We start from the raw sequence: 16,141 nt of genomic DNA, 5'->3' as shown, positions 1-16,141 counted from the left end.
TTTGGTCAATATTTGCCCTTAGTGAACTTTACGTAACTTTGATTGATTATAAAGAAATTAAAAGAATTTGTCTTATCACCTATTAACTATTTCTTATCAATTGTGTTTGAACTGTGGGTTTGCACAATAGTTACATCATTAGTTTATACTGCATATTGATTGACAGAATGTCTTTCTCCATATCTGTTCAACAGATATGATGGAGCCAGAAGTTTCCACTCCCACCCCTTTGCCTACATCACTGAGGTTCCGCTGTTCCAGCATGCTGGTCCCAGGTCAGTGGCACCATCTGGCTGTGGTCATGGCCAAAGATGTGAAGAAGAGTTGCCTGACCTCAGCCTTCGTCAACGGCAAAGCAGTGGGGACAGGAAAGGTATGATTAAAAAATGGACTGAGGAGCTGATTATTGAACTGATTCCTGGTCTAATGTGGCATTTATGTACTCATGTATCACGGACACTTTCATTAACAGAAAAATAATGCCTGTGAATTTTCTGTCAGATGAAGTATATTCAGCCATTCCCTGGACAGTATGTCTCCATGGACCCCACAGCAGTGATTGATGTGTACGGACTGATAGGAACCCCGGGTCTCTGGAAGGAGCATGCTGCTCTGGTGTGGCGAGTGGGTCCTTCTTACCTTTTTGAAGAGGCTTTGAGCCCTGAGGCAGTGGGTATCATTTACACACAAGGCACTGCTTACGTAGGCAACTTCCTGGCTCTACGCAACTCAGGTGAGTCACAAGATCTTATGCAAGAATGTTACAAGGTTTCTACCGACTGTCTTTTGTTTACCTGCAGGAAGTAATGCTGGTTAAGAAACTCTGATGCATGCTTAAGCTGTTGTGGTGTGAGGGTTTTGTGTTATCTTTTTTTGTGTCATTTATATGTCTTTCCCTAAGTCAATGGCATGCAGGAATTTATGTTGTCATGGTGCTCATTGCTTGCATGCATGATTTTCTTTGCAGACCAGATAATGTGCTTAGATATGGAAGCACAGTATATACCAGTGCAGAACAAGTACAACAGCTTAATACATTAACTTCACATTTTTACAACTTCTGTGTCTTGGGAAGCCAAATTTATTGATATAGAAGTATTTTCTAATTAATACATTAATTACGTGATTATGGTGACACATTACAGCATAAAGTCAATCTTGTTTAGCCTTATTTGTTTGACTTGTTCTAGTTCTACTTTACTGACTTCTGTTTTTTCACCTCTCTGTTTATGTCCAGACCATAATCCAGATGCGGAGTCTCTCCCTCACAGGCTGGTTCCTGAGGAGAGGATCTCATTTGGCATCAACCCAGCAATTTCTACATTAACAACTGTTGCACAGATCAGAGAGGATTACAATGAGGTAGACTGCAGACTGATTGCTAAAGAGGTAAGGTGAGTCCATGTCAAACCTATGTGTTTGTTATTTTTGTACAGAGTAGCAATCATTGTGTCTAATTACAGATGGGGATAACATCTCGGGATCATTCCACCCCTGTGTTCCTGGCTCAAAACATCAGTCAGCATCTGAGTGGTACAGCACGCACCATAGGAGCTGCACTTGTTGGACATTTTGGTGAATTGAATATTATTTTGAAAACTTTTTTGTTTTAGTTCATTCTAGCAGGCACATTTGCTAAGATCATGGCCTCTTCCCTTTAGGAGTGCGCACATTCACTCCCAACAGTGCATCCAATGGTTTCCTGTATGTTGGTGGGCCTGCAGTTGTTCTCAGTCTAGCTGCGATGGCTCCAGATGATAGCTCTTTGTATGCAGCTGTTAAAGTTCTTCTTTCTGTGCTGGAGACCAACTCTGCCATGCAGCAGGAAATGAACCGCATCAACGGATACAAGGTCTGTAGGATCATGTTTAAAACCACGGAGTAGCTGATGTAGAAACACACATCAAAATCTGCTACCTTACTATTGTGATGTGTTCTTCTATGTAATTTGCTATCCTTGTAGCTGTTGGCTTTCCTGTTGAAGATGAAGAGAAGTCTGGTCAGCTACAGAACCCTTCAATTGGTTCTGTATCTCTCAAGTTCAGTGGAGCTGAGCTCTGGGTCTGGTTGTCTAGAGAACATACCTGCTTTCCAAGCTCTGCTTTGTGACCTGGAGGTAAGCATCCAAATTTTTGCATAAAAGTTCAGCAGATGTAGGGAATGGATCATTTTTTTATGTCCACCCACTATTTATTTGGAAAGTTTTTAATTGCTTCTTGTTTCATTATACCATGTTTTCAGGTATGGCAGAACACATCAGATAATCTGGACCTTTCAGTACTGAACCACTTTGCTGAAATCCTGAAATCCTCAAGGTAATCTCCACAGCTATCAGTGTGTGACCAGACCACAGATGATATGTTGTAGCTTTAATCTAATTTCTTATTAACTCACATGGCCAACAAGTTATGTAACACAATAAAGAGGCTCTTGTTTGTGGTTGACAACAGACTTTATCGGCTGTTCTGTCAACATCTGCAGCAGCCTGTCATAAATATCACAGAAATTTACAACAGAAATAGTCAAGGGAATGTTCAACAGAATCAGTCACAGAGGCTGAAAAGAAGAGCATGACTGAACATGTGCATGGATTGCTGAATTAGATTATCTGTCTGTGGGAACAGATTGTGATTGATATTAATGCCCTCTCTGTTTTTCTCTCTGTGTCCTGAACAGTGATGGCAGGAATGCAGCAGTCATGCACTCTATAGGCCTGCTACCAAGGCTGCTCTTTGAGCTTTCAGATACTGCTGTTACCTTTCAGAAGGTTAAGATCATTTCCTGCGTCATCACATCCCTCCTAAAAGCTCACTTCACCCCTCAGGACATGAGCAGGTACAGTCTGGGAATACATCCTGTGTATGTGCAAGTCCTCCTGTCATACATAAAAATATCAGATCAATTACATTTTTATGAATAGCTCTGAAAAAATATGTTAAAATATGTTATTTTGTTCTGTCAGACTTGGACTCTTTCTGGTCTACACACTCCCTCCTCTTACCAACATGTCTGAAGGCAAAGAGATATCTGACAGTGATCTTTCACAGGTATGCACAAGGTACACCACATAACTCCCAACTTATACAGTACATTACATGTCTCAATGATGACACACATTTTTACTGATACTGACCAATATATGTCCTCTCTGTGCTGTAGCTCAGAGTTCTGGTCCAGCCAGCCTCATCTGGATCCGAAACCAGCTGTTACTAGCACTTTGTGAAATCCTCAATTCAGACAGCTTTCTAGTCAAAGAGTGAGTAGCATCTGCTACTATGTAGTGAAACCAAAACTGTAATGAAAACATATTTTCTCAGTATTTCGTGTGCCATAATGTCATGGCAGAAACCTTAACTGAATTAGTCTGTCATGTTCTTATTCCTTGCTAGTCAGCAGAAGGCAGTGTTTGATTCCCTGGGCAGTGATTGGTTCCTGCTCTTCCTTCAGCCCCACCTTCATCCTTCTACCTTGAAACTGGGTCTTGTCCTGCTCACACACTTTCTGTCCAGTCCGGACCAGCAGAGCTGCTTCAGGGACGGGGTGATCCCAGGAACACTCATTGAAGGCATGGCAGAACCCACTGCTGTCATGGGTACATAAAGTTGAATAATTTCTTATTGTGAGATAATTCAATGTTGTTATTTTGCTTCTTTCAATGGATCAAATTGTGATGATAGGAGGTTAATTTTATATTTTGATACAGAGTTGTAGTGCGAATTTTGATTGATTTAGATAAAATAAAATATATGAATATTTAGGATTTTTGTTTCAAATCTCAATTGTGTAATGACCACTAGTATTACTGTACATGAATTTGCATACATATTCCACATTGTGACTTATATGTATTTTGAAATTCTAGTTATAGTGGTTGATTTTACACTTACTGAACACTGTAAATTTAAGACTATTAGAATATTGTCACTGTCTTACTTTATTCCCAGAACTTCTCCCATTGTTTTCTTTCCTTGTCACCAGACAACCTTCGAGCCCATTCTTGGTCTCATGAGTGTGTCACCACCACATGTCCAGGCTTTGATGTTCTACAGGGGCTGCTGATCAGACACTCTCACCTGCCAGAGGTGTATGAAGCACTGGCTGCTCTGCTGCTGGGGAAAACAAACAGTCATAATGCAGAGGGAAAAGTAGGTAATTTAAAATTTTTCTAAATCATCCACTGTATCACCCCAGTCATAATACTCATATGTGTCATCTACAGGTGCTTTTGGATGATGTTCTACAGTCACTAATTGACAGCCAAGCAAACACTCCTGCTCAACAACTCTGTGTTGAAGCCGCCACAATACTGCTGGAATTAGTCAAAGTTGTCATTACTCAGGTAAGAATGTAATAATCTTGCATCTTCTAAGTATTTTTCACCACAGATTGGTAATGTGTAACACATATCTTTTGTGTTTTAGCAGCCTGTTCCTCCAGCAAAGCACATGTCAAGCACTGATGCCTCATGGGAGTTGCAGCTCCCAGCAAGTGTGATGCAGTTCCTTTGTCTTCTCCATAGCCTCCGACCAAGAGACCCACTGTGGGCATCTCTGGAGTTCCTCCATGCACTTGCTGGAGTTGTTTACCCTCTGGACAGTTCAGAAGTTTGTGTGTTACTTTGAATTCACGAAACCCTCACAGTTCTGACAGCTTTGGTTTTATTCACTGATTTATTCACTTCTTTTAGGGTGTTAGTGAGGCTTGTGTAATGAGTGAAGGTGAGGACACATTCAGGAGTTATCAAACCAGGAAACCAGTGTGCGACTTCATCCGGATACTTCTAATGGACAGTCTTCTAAATGTGTCTGCCAACACCAGCACATATCCTCTTGCTCTGCTGCTAGAGGTGCATGCACACACACAGACAAGCAATAATTTGTGTTGTATAGCTCAGAGAACTCACTCACATATATCTGCATATGTATATACACACACAAATGCTTTAGATATTATTGCCAATAGTGCATGCCCACTGACATGGCACTTCAATATACTATAATACTGCAAAACTCTCATTTCTCCAGAAGGTGCCACTCTTTGCTCAGTTACAGAATAAAGCAGAGCCAAGGTGCTGTTGATGAAATTATTCACCATTAGGATAGAGAGAAAACCAATAGGCCAAGAACGACAGATCTCTGTAATGGTCTTTTTTCAGCTAGCCAAGCCTAAGCTGAACACACACCACCACCAACACCCACACGTGTTAATTTTCATGCATTTGTTATTCATCATTTCCAAATCAGCAGTGCATTATGCTTGCTAACTAATAAACTGTATAAATGTCGCAGTTTTCCCCTGATGGTGCATCGCTGCAACAAAGGCAGAGTTTCCAGACTGAGCTGCTGGAGTTGATGATGGACATCATCCACATGCTCAGCCATGAAGAAGAAAACAACACTCATCTCAACTCACAAGGTAGAATTACCATGCATGGATTCCTCATAGCTCAAACTGGCCTGAACATGTCCATGCAGAAAATTCTCTCATCTGAATGGATGACGTTTTTTTTTTTCTCTCAGATTCAAATCAGAGGCCTGAAGGACAGATGGGCACGTTGATGGAGAATGTGGTGCTCTTTTGTAAGACGCTGCTGCAAAAACTTTACAGTGGAACATTCTTGGGAGACTCTGAGAGTGTGCTCAACTTCCTCGCTGATCAGATTGTGGTGGTGAGACAAACACAGAGATACCTCAAATAGATACTTAGTATATAAATGCTTAATATGAAAAAATAAATCACCTAAAACCTCACAATCACAAATTTATATTAATTGTTGAATTAAAAGTAGTCTGTTAATTGTCAGTTTGTTCCTTTTAACCACCCAGAGCTCTGGATTCCGAAAATATAAAATCTATCTACAGGTCGCTAATAATTAATTTCAACTTTATACTAATTGATAACAGATACACTGCTGTATATTTTTAGGCTCTGGAGAAAGGCCAAACTCAGAGAGAGAAGACCTTGTCAGCCCTCTACTCGTGCACCAATAAAGCCCTCCTTTATTTCCTGTCTCAACCACGTCATTCCCAAGAGGAAAAAGAAGGGGTCATCAGGTCGTTACAGACTTTCATGGAACGCTGGGATGTTGTCATGGCAACTTACAATGCAAACGTGAACTTCATCACTTGCCTTCTTCATTGTCTGTTACTGATACGATCTGGCAGGTAATAGCGAAACCAAACCCACATGCGGACACACAAACGTGGCTGAGACCAGGATTCACTTTTAATTTATACAATCATACTGTTTTTTGTAGTTATCCTGAAGGTTTTGGATGTCTGCCACAAAAAGTGCAAAAGAGGACAGCTTCACCCCACCTGTTTGCTACAAAAGCCAGACATTCTGCATGCCTCAGCACCAGAGCAGACAGTACCGCAGGTATAAGGGCCAGTGTGTGAGAGTTTATTTAGTTTATGTCATCCTGCCATTTTTGTAGATTTTCTAACACTGTGGAGGTTTACTGGGTCACTGGAGAGTTCAGTCTACATGTGCATGTGTTTCAGATGACAGAGAAGTGCTAGTGTCCTTAGCGGAGGCCTGCTGGTCAAAGGTCATGGTGGAGAGGCAACACACGCTTGAAGAAACCTATAAGATCGAGATTTCAGCAACACAAACAACAGAGACGAGGTCTGTCAGCATGACTGACATCAGCCCTCTCTGGGAGGAGACAGCAAATAAAACCTGGCTGCTACACATAGGTTAGCTCTCATTATACTAACAACTACAAAAGGAGAAGATGCCTGAATGTTAGGCCCATGATCTTGACATTATAATTTTGTTTGTCTTTAAAATGTCTTCTTAGAGTCACAGAAGAAGAAGGTAGCCAGCAGCTCTCATAAGAAGTTGGATATGATCAGCAGTGCTGTTCGCTCAGCTTTGGGAAAACTAGGCAAAGAGTCAGTAACAGTAGAGGTAAATACAATACTCATGTTACTTCAGTGTTTGGTTCTTTTGTACAGGACATGACACAGCAATATATCAATACTTGTGATTGTTGTTCCCCAGAAAGCGTAGTGTGGGGTCACCTTTTCCCAGGTGCCCGTGCATCCCAGAGTGCTGAGCCCAAACACTCATCCCAAAGTCACTGCTGTGTTTGTGCCGTGGGCCATCCAGCCCTGTGGGGGTGTTTGATTATTTCTTTAAATGGATTTGGATTATCACAGCTGATTGCCCCTGAGTGGGCATTGTAATTGATATCTGTTAGGCCTATCCATGGGAACACTCGCTACAACACACTGTTTGATGCTGAAGGTTAAAGACGCGTTTATTGTTGTTTTTCCCCTCGAAACACGTGGCCCACATCATTAGTTCCCCCACAACGCTTAAGACGTTGAGCCATCTGGAGCAGGGAGCGGGGACATATTACTCAGGCACACAGGCATGAAATTACCGCGTCTGTGTGTCTGTCTCACCCCCACAAAAAGTGTGTGTGTGTTCTTGTTTGTGCACGTCTCTTGCCCACAGAAATCGGGTTGGCAATTATAGTAGTACCAATCTGATGAAAACATTATTCATTTGATGTTATTCTTTATCATATCAGTCTTTGACAGGCTATCAGAGAGGGTGATGAATTGTTTTTCCATCTGAGAGGTAGGGAAGAAGAGGGAGGGACATTTGCCTTCTCCCTCTCTGCAGTGTGTTGCACCACTTTGCTCTCAGTAGGTTGCAGCATGCAGCGAGTGTTCAAAAAATATTATTCAAATCTTCAGTAATGGTCAGCCAGTCTGCTCATTTTTCCATTCATCCTCATGAAGAAACAAGTGAGTCATTAATTAATTTCTGGATCATCAACTTATGACCTTTATTTGGCAAGTCATGAGCTTATGGGGAGTCCCTTTTCAGTCACTGGATCCATAGTAATGCATTTCTACACAGCACTGAGTACAGTTTCCCGGTCTAAGATATCTACTTTTACTGAACAAAAAAATAATTTTAAAGCCTTCTGTAGGTAATGAATGAGAATATAGAGACTGATAGGCAGACTGTGTCCTTAGTCAAGCTTCAGTGCAATCCTTCTAGAGATTTATTTCATCAGCGAATGCAGTTTCCATAATCATATCTGTGTCCTCATATTAGAAAGATAATTAACAGCACTAATGATCACGTTAAGTTCATTACACATTCACTGCCAGCCCAGAATGAAGTTGACATTATGTTGCCTTATCATCAAAGGTGGCGTATTGTTGGGAAGTCATTAAAATGGAAATGAGTGTGATGTTCTGATGTTAATTGCAGAGGGAAGAGATGAGTTATGTATTTAATGCAACATTTAAAAAGCCAATGAGGTTCCTATCTGCTAAATAGGGTAATTAATGCTATATATTACTTATGTTTGTCCAAATGAAGGAATGAAATTAGGAGATGATGACGACGACTTGCTGTTTATCTGTCACAACATGGCTCTAGTTTGCAAACTTCATTATTACTCTCTTTTCTGTCTGTAATATTTCTATAATCTCCCCTCAAATTACTCCTTTATTTCGTTCTCTGCCCAACTTCTCATTTGGATAGGCAGTCAGTCATTTAGAGAAACAGTTTTCGTTCTCCAGAGGGCTTGTCAAAGTTTGTTGTCAACTTGTATGCATGGGTTTACTCTGAAATCATGTCAATTTTTTGCATCTCTTTTATGATAGAAGTAGTTGTTTTCTTTTTATTGCACTTGAAATCAATTATTGCATTCAGGGGATTATACTGCAAAACCCAGAATTAACATCTGTAAATAAGACTTGATATAAAGAGTTACTGCATGTTCATTCAGTCAATTAAATGGCTTTCCTGGGTCAGCTGTGAGGATGGACACATGTTGTTTCACTAGTCTCTCAGCGAGCACTGCTGTGATGATGGGCTTAATGAAGCAGTTAACAGTCAGAATATGATCCCAGTGTGTCTGCTGAACATGAGCATCCTGCAGTGTCAACACAGCTCTGTTTTGGGTTTTTCTATTTTTTCCTCTCTTTTCTCTTTTAATCGATGCATACACACTCACTCACACACAATAAAGGCACACACACTCTTACCTTGCCCTTGACTGTGGTGTGGCTCAGTGATATTAATGTTTATGTTAATCAGATCACACCAACAAATGATTACATTTCCAGACAGGGTTATTGTAACACTGTAGCCACTAGCTTATTTTGCCCAGTGAATGCAATTTAGAACAGATGTAATTGTATGAATGCATTGTAATTGCATGAGGAAACAACAATACCATTATGAATATACAATCTCTGTGAACATAATGTGTGTTGTGTGTGTACAATATGAGCTAGAGGAAGAGCGATTGTGCAACCTGCTCTTTTCATTTGCACCCATCAGGTTACTCTCTTTTCTTTGTAGGAGTTTCTGTCCTGCATGGAGTCACATCGACACAGAGGCCACAGCATGTTTGAGAATATGAGGACAAACCACTTACAGGTTTGACAGAAATGTTATGGTGAATGTACTGAGATAAATGTTATTAAAAAGCCAAAATTAGATGTGTAATAATGTTTATCTCTGTCTTATCTATTCCCTCCATCCTGGGTCTCTTTCTGTGTCCCAGATACAAGCCAGTGAGTGGGAGCGAGTGACCACCAAGTGGCTGCATGTGGAGGCCGAGCTGCTGAGGGAGAGAGCTGTGTTCGGCCCTGGCCCAGGGGTGCTGCTAAGCCAAGACTGGGTGCAAGATTCTGCTGAAGGACCCAACCGGACCAGATCACGCATCCGCAGAAAGGCTCTAAGACGATCCAGAAGGGTATAGCCTTTCAGTTTTGAGCAGGATCCTTTTTAGTGTTTATGTAATATGTAGTTTAACCTTTAACAGCGCCATATGTTGTTCCAACAGGTGCTTGGATCGCTGTGTCTGGGTTTTAGGACTGGCATGTCTGAGGAGAACAAAAATAGAACAGAAGGTGATGCAGGTTACGGTTTTTTTTTTTTTTTTTGTTTTGTTTTTTTTTTTCTTTCTTTTTTTTTTTAAAGATTCTAATTCTTACCAGAATGTGAATGTTGGATGTAAGCTCAGTGGAAAAATGTGTTTCCCTTTGTAACAGAACCCAAGATTCTGTGCGAAGTTGGTGCAGAGGCTAAAGAGGATGAAGAGGAGGGTAGGGCAGGATTGTGATCGTCTGACCTTCTTCCCAGTCCTGAATGAGGCACCTGCTGCCACTGAGGATCCACCCGACCCCTTCACTCCTGAACCCTGCTCCCACACACGAGACTGCCCCGACATACGCATCATCCTGCAGGAGCTTCACCCCAGGGAGGAGGTACTGTAGCATGGGAGGGTTTGTTGTTATGCTGGGCTAAAAGCAACATGCCTAAATACAAGCACAACTCCTTCCCACCCTACTAATATTCACAATCATAATTATCTGATGTAGACTGAGGGATTCCAGTAGCCCAGCGCTGCTATCAGAATTTCATCTTTCCTCATTAGTGTAATGTTTTAATGTTGAGGCCCAGCTCAGCTCTTCTCATTCTTCCAGTGAGTTAGAAACCAAAGCACATGTTGACAGGGACTCTCATCACTCCGGCAACCAGCCGCGGCTTTTAATGTTTCTGACAGAAGTATTAATAAAAACAGTAGGAGGTGATGCAAGCTGTCTTACATCCGCTTAGTAAGTGTGTGATGTGTGCATGTGTGTCCTGTTGTCTTGCAGTGGTTCATTGTGTGAGTCCTGCTGAGCTTCCTGTCAAATGAACACAGTCATTAGCTCTGAAAAATGCACACACGCACGGACTAACACACACACACATAGTTACACACAAAGGGAGACCCACTCATAATTAGCTTGCCAGCGCCAATAGTGTGATTATGACAGTAATGTGTATGGGGAGAAATCAATGGTCTGACATTAGGCTCTCAGTCAATAAAAGTCCTCCTTTTCTCTCCTTATTCCCATCATCAGCTAAATCACCCTCAGACTGATAACGCGTATCTGTCCAGAGCACAGTAAGGAGATAAGGAAACAAGTTTATTGTTATGTATTTAATCTTTGATAACAATAAATTTAACTAGTTTTTTTCTGAAATCTAGTCATTGTTAGGGACAGCAGGCCTGATGCCAGTTTATGTCCACTGATGGGTACTGCCACAAAATCTGACCACAGTGTAGCTCAGCGTAAGATTTCTGTGCTGTGTGGCTGAGACTCACTCACCTTGACTCCTCCTAAACGCTTTCACATGACAGGTGATATTATCCATCATAGTGCGTCTCTGTGTGCATTCAGACAAGAGGTTCTGATCACTTAGCAGGTTTCCTATTGTGTGTGTGGCAGTGATTAATTCTCCTAATAATGGCCAGGCAGGGCCTCCTCCTCCTCCACCAAGTGTGTGACTCCCTGTCTGGGGGTAGGGAGTCTGATTTGATTAGTATAAATTGTGAGGGGCCTGCGGGTATGTTGGGGCCCCATATGGTTTTTGGGCGCTGTGTCCCGGAGGGCCTGAAGAGGGGCCAACACCGGGAGACAGCCAGGTGCACACACTCACTGTGAAATGAGGGGAGACAATAGAATTAGCCACACATTATCACAATGCAGTTAGCATTAGCTACAACCAGCGCTGAAAGCAGCATGTGGGTCCACTTTGGCGCTGGATGAAACACACAGTCACACTGCCTGAAAAAGGGGCCGGGTCTTCTCCTCCCCATCAATCAGCTCTGATAATGAAGTGTTCAACTGTGTCTTTTTAATAATGATTAAAATATGTGATTAAAATGATCAATCAAGTAAAGCCTGAAGTGCCTGCGTTGCTGCCATGTCATGTCCCGGGAGAGAAATGTGCTGATGTGTATTGTGCCGCTCACATGGGGTTTAATGTATCTCTCTCTCTTTTTCTCTTTCCTCTCTCTCCCCTTTGTCCCTCTCTCTGTAGGTAAAGGCTAAGACGTGTGTAGTGATGGTGAGTGGCCTCAGAGTCACAGAGGGGGTGCTGCTGTTTGGGATGGAGAGCCTGCTCTTGTGTGAGGGATTCACTCTCAGTCCTGCTGGAGATGTTTGTTGCAGGAAACACCATCCCAGCAGGTACACCTGTGTGTGTTTTACAGTTGTGTGCAGTTACAGTTAAATATATGATAAAGATAGCCACTCATTTGGATCAGTTTGTCATCTGTCATTCTTAATGTCCTTTTCTTTCTCTGCCAGTGTGAGGGATTCCTTCATTTCCACTATGCTGAGTAAAGAGCCAACTGCCAGCTGCAGATGCTGGCTCTATGAGGATATCAAGGATGCCCGCTTCATGCGTTTCCTCTTGGAGGTCAGATATTCAAATGCTCCCACAGATCCCTTGAATTAACATGCATCTTATATATAGATTGTGTTTATACAGGACTTAGTTTGAGTACATTCACGTTCAATTTTAAAATTTCTATCTTTGTAGTACAAATAGAAGTCAGATTTGTTGAGCATTTTACTTGCTCCTGCAGTTGTTTTCCATTAATCAAGAATAAGTCAAGATGCGTGTTAAGTTGAGGTTTAAAGGGGATCTATTAGATACAAATATCTACTACCCACAAATGTTATTGCATTTGAATAACTATACCCACTGTGCCTGTTAGGACAATGCTATTGAAGTCTTTATGAAAAATGGACACTCAGCCTTCCTGGTATTCTTGAATAAAGACCATGTCTCTGCTTATAAAAGGTACCACATTTATATAAACTGGATATTTAAAACATTTTTATTTTTTCTGTCTTCTTGATGATCCTTATGCAGTCCTCTCTCTCTCTCCTTGCAGGTTGTGCACTGTGGTGTCAGCCTTAAAAGGCAGAGGGGTTGCTGAGGTCATTGCAAATGCCAGGTAGGAGTCAATCTGAGTCATCCAACAGCAATATTTCAAGAGGGTTACATGTAATCACTCTTTTTATTTCATGTATTGAAATGGAAATTACATCAAAAAATAGTTGTGACTTATAGCTAGATTTTATGCACAGATAATTAAAATTTGTTTGGCTGCCTAAAAATTTAAAATGTGTTCCTTTTGTTTTATAATTTAAGAGATCATGAGCAGCTCTTTGGTCATTTGAGTGTCTCATGTTCCACTTTTCTTATTCTCCACACATCCTGATTTATTGTAGCCACTGAGTTTGGCACTATCAGTCCTGGATAAGTCCTTATCCTTTTCTCCTCAAACATATGACTACCCCTTCCTCCTCCTCCCCTTCTCCCTTCTCCCCCTCCTCCTCCACCTCCTCCTCCCCCTCCTCTTGCAAGCCTTTCCCTCTGATCTTTACATCTTTTAAGGCATGTCCTACACAGGCTGCTCTCATGTACCAGGTACCCATTCTCCTCTGGTTCTGATTTCTCCTTCAGCATCCCCTCACCATCCCCTTGAGCGTACATTAGAGGATTTCTTTTCATGTTCACCATAGTTAGATTTGTCAGGGCATTCAGAAACTCTGGTAGGTTGATGAAGAGATTATCAAACAGGCCTAACTCTTGGAGACTGTCTAGAGACACCATAGTGGAAGGCAGAGTGTCCAGCTGGTTCATCCCCAGATTTAGACTTTTCAGGCTAGTGAGAAAACCCAATGTGGAGGGTAAACCCACAGAGGTCAGGCGGTTGTTAGAGAGGTTGAGGTATGTCAGTCCCACCAGGTTGCCGATGGACTCTGGCACAGACTCCAGCTTGTTGCTGTGTAGATCTAGCCATCTGAGTGACGAAAAGTTCCCAATGTTATCTGGAAGTTTCTGTATCTGGTTGCGACTGAGGTCCAACTCATCCACATTGGTCAGTTTGAGGAGACACTTTGGGAAGATGGTTATACCCATGTTGCTAAGGGTGAGTCTACGCCGTCCATCTGGTGTCATACGTATTGCCTTTTTGGCAATCTTGAGGGTCACCTTTGTCCCTTTTGCTCCCTTTCCTTTGGGCATGGTACTGCAACACACAGACATTGCAGCTCTGTTTCACTTTTGTCATAGTTGCTCCCAAGAGGCTGATTTCCAATAATTTATCTAATCTACACCACTACACAGTACTATGGCAAATAAATGTGATGTGTCTATGTTTACGTGTAAGTATGTGTGTGTAAGGCTGATGTGATTTATTCAGATACAAGGGCTTATGTATGGCCTAGGGCAGTAGGGAAAGCATGCTCTCTGAGGAATGAGAGCCTGAGCGGGGTGTGTGTGTGTGTGTCTCTGTGAGTTTGTGTGTGTGTCGCAGTGTTATGTCTGCACTAGTGCGTGCTCACCCAGTGTTGCCCATGGGGGTATTTAAGAGCACGACTCTCTAATTAAGGCTAATGCTGGGGAACAATAGGAGAGAGGCGACACTGGATAATACAGCAAAAACAAATGAGTGCTGATCCTCCCTCACCATTCAACTGATTGAGCTGTTTGGCTCTTTTCAGGCAAAGATGGTGTGTGTTTATGTGTGTGTGTATGTGTGTAGGCCATCCACATGCAAGTTGGCTGACAGACATGTACTATACTAGAGTACATGTGCACAAAGAGTCAAATCAGGACTTTGATAAATGATAGTTAAGGAGTGTTGGGAGTGTGATGTGGGCTTCGCTTTTCTTCCCTCCCTGTCTAAAAGAGCAAGGTGTGTGTCTGTTTGTGTCTGTGTTACACCCCAAGGCCCTCTCTCGCCTCATTCATCATCCTCAGGATGAGAGAGGTTATCCACTGGTGCTTGTTCCCATTATAACCTCCTATAGAAAACTATTGCATGAAATTATTGCCTGCAATTAGATAACACATACTGGGCCAAATGCAATGATTGATTTAGTGTAGTTTTACTAAATAATTTGGTCAGGAGATATTGAACAAGGGGAGGAGTTATTGGTCTTAGAAACTGGATACACTTCAAGTAGCCCTTTGCCCTCTAAAACCTTGTATGCATCTCAATTTAATTTTCTCTTCACTTGTTCAAAACTTTTATCAACATTTTCAACATAAAATATGTACTCACCATATTTTATCTTCTTTTTTTCTGATTTGGCATTAATCAAGTGATGAGATTGTCCTCAGTTGTAGAAACAGACCAATAGCTTTAGCTCCTGTCAACTGGCCACTCAGCTTGAAGCCTCTCACTCCTGTAGCAAAAACACTCCGTAACTGTAGTCATAATATTATAACACAGTAACAGAATATAAAACACCTTAAAATGACATTTCCAATATTACCAGATAATCCTGACTCACAAAATGTGGTAGTAAAGTTGAGAGGAAAGGTCAGAAATGCATCGTTTGTGTATATGAACATTTCCCTAGCCTCCCTACCTCCCACCAAACAGGGAGAGTCAAGGTTCTTCTTGTTTAATAGCGTTACTTAGCAACTGGGGTGCTTGGCGCCAGGACTTTATTGCCATGTTACTGGCCCACAGAGGGAAAAGAGATTTCAGGAGCAGTTGCCAATTTAGATTAAACAAGTTTGGATAGGTGTTCCTGAGTAAAATACTTAATGAAATGTTCAGCAACATTGTCATTTAGTATAGATGTTTTGTTTATCCAAACACACACTCTGGTAGATTAATTGGAAATAAGGTATTTTGAATGAGTAGTTTTTGTACTCAGCAGTTTGTTAAAGAGTTACTTATAAGCCTCTATTTAAGTGGATGTCTATTAAAATATTGCCTTACAATATTCTTTGAACAAACAAAATGGAAAAAAACAGCTGGAGAACAATCTATTGTTTGTATCAGCTATGAAGCAGGAAATCATTTATTTTTCTTGGAAATCAGTTAACTGTTCTGTGACAGAAATGTGGAAGAATGTTATTGGTCCTGTTTGACCAGTAATCCTTAATCATTTAATCAGAACTCACGGTACAAGGAAAAATATTACTTCCTCTTTTGAATAGCTCACTTAGCTGATGGAGACTAGTCACACAAGTTACAGTCTTACCCAGCATGTATTTCCTCACAGCCTACAGATGGCACCATGTGCTACATCCTCCACAGCTCTACTCACTATTTATGCTACATACTGTAGCTCACCTCAGTCCCCTAACTGCTCCTACAGCTGTGTACACACAATTTCTGTTTCCTGAATCACTCACTCACCTCCACTCTGCTGCTTCCGAACTCTGCTGTGTTACATTTCAACACTGGTTGCTAGGCAACAGAGCATGCAAAAAAAAAAAAAAACTTTGTGTTGGTAGGCACTGCTCAGTGATCAGCCTCTGATGCTAATTCAAGGTATTTGTTTTTATTGTG

The 16,141-nt window shown here is 41.5% G+C and overlaps 2 protein-coding genes across 4 annotated transcripts in view; one reads left to right on the top strand and one right to left on the bottom strand.

The window, feature by feature from the left end:
• The window catches only part of wdfy4 (WDFY family member 4), a 37,854-nt gene that overhangs the window by 12,502 nt on the left and 9,211 nt on the right, over window positions 1–16,141 (top strand). Inside the window, 31 exon segments of the mRNA XM_051076482.1 lie at window positions 195–373; window positions 502–733; window positions 1,238–1,389; window positions 1,464–1,575; window positions 1,662–1,852; window positions 1,964–2,116; window positions 2,242–2,315; window positions 2,677–2,835; window positions 2,963–3,047; window positions 3,088–3,097; window positions 3,160–3,256; window positions 3,390–3,592; window positions 3,979–4,145; window positions 4,220–4,339; window positions 4,425–4,604; window positions 4,688–4,846; window positions 5,289–5,415; window positions 5,520–5,668; window positions 5,926–6,164; window positions 6,257–6,378; window positions 6,504–6,698; window positions 6,803–6,912; window positions 9,337–9,414; window positions 9,542–9,733; window positions 9,824–9,899; window positions 10,032–10,093; window positions 10,095–10,247; window positions 11,854–12,002; window positions 12,123–12,234; window positions 12,536–12,621; window positions 12,716–12,778. Of these exon segments, the coding sequence (XP_050932439.1) occupies window positions 195–373; window positions 502–733; window positions 1,238–1,389; window positions 1,464–1,575; window positions 1,662–1,852; window positions 1,964–2,116; window positions 2,242–2,315; window positions 2,677–2,835; window positions 2,963–3,047; window positions 3,088–3,097; window positions 3,160–3,256; window positions 3,390–3,592; window positions 3,979–4,145; window positions 4,220–4,339; window positions 4,425–4,604; window positions 4,688–4,846; window positions 5,289–5,415; window positions 5,520–5,668; window positions 5,926–6,164; window positions 6,257–6,378; window positions 6,504–6,698; window positions 6,803–6,912; window positions 9,337–9,414; window positions 9,542–9,733; window positions 9,824–9,899; window positions 10,032–10,093; window positions 10,095–10,247; window positions 11,854–12,002; window positions 12,123–12,234; window positions 12,536–12,621; window positions 12,716–12,778 (4,186 nt within the window).
• On the bottom strand, window positions 12,785–16,141 carry lrrc18a (leucine rich repeat containing 18a). Of its 3 annotated transcripts, none has more exons than XM_051076481.1 (2): window positions 14,897–16,141; window positions 12,785–13,858 (listed from the first exon to the last, which is right to left on the bottom strand). In XM_051076481.1, exon 2 carries the CDS (start codon window positions 13,852–13,854, stop codon window positions 12,997–12,999), a length of 858 nt encoding a protein of 285 aa, XP_050932438.1. In that variant the 5' UTR covers window positions 13,855–13,858; window positions 14,897–16,141; the 3' UTR covers window positions 12,785–12,996. The 3 variants fall into 3 exon arrangements, with proteins under 3 accessions (XP_050932438.1, XP_050932437.1, XP_050932436.1); XM_051076480.1 differs by having other exon boundaries at window positions 12,785–15,020; window positions 15,111–16,141; XM_051076479.1 differs by having other exon boundaries at window positions 12,785–15,020; window positions 15,989–16,141.

The sequence above is a fragment of the Lates calcarifer genome, linkage group LG16_LG22 (assembly GCF_001640805.2).
Source record: "Lates calcarifer isolate ASB-BC8 linkage group LG16_LG22, TLL_Latcal_v3, whole genome shotgun sequence".
Classification (NCBI taxonomy): Eukaryota; Metazoa; Chordata; class Actinopteri; family Centropomidae; genus Lates; species Lates calcarifer.
Note: the sequence above shows the minus strand (reverse complement) of the source record. Positions and strands in the feature narration are given on the sequence as shown.

What these genes read in the sequence shown, in the direction of transcription:
- lrrc18a (XM_051076480.1), bottom strand. Translation starts at nt 13,875, where the DNA reads ATGTCTGTGTGTTGCAGTACCATGCCCAAAGGAAAGGGAGCAAAAGGG.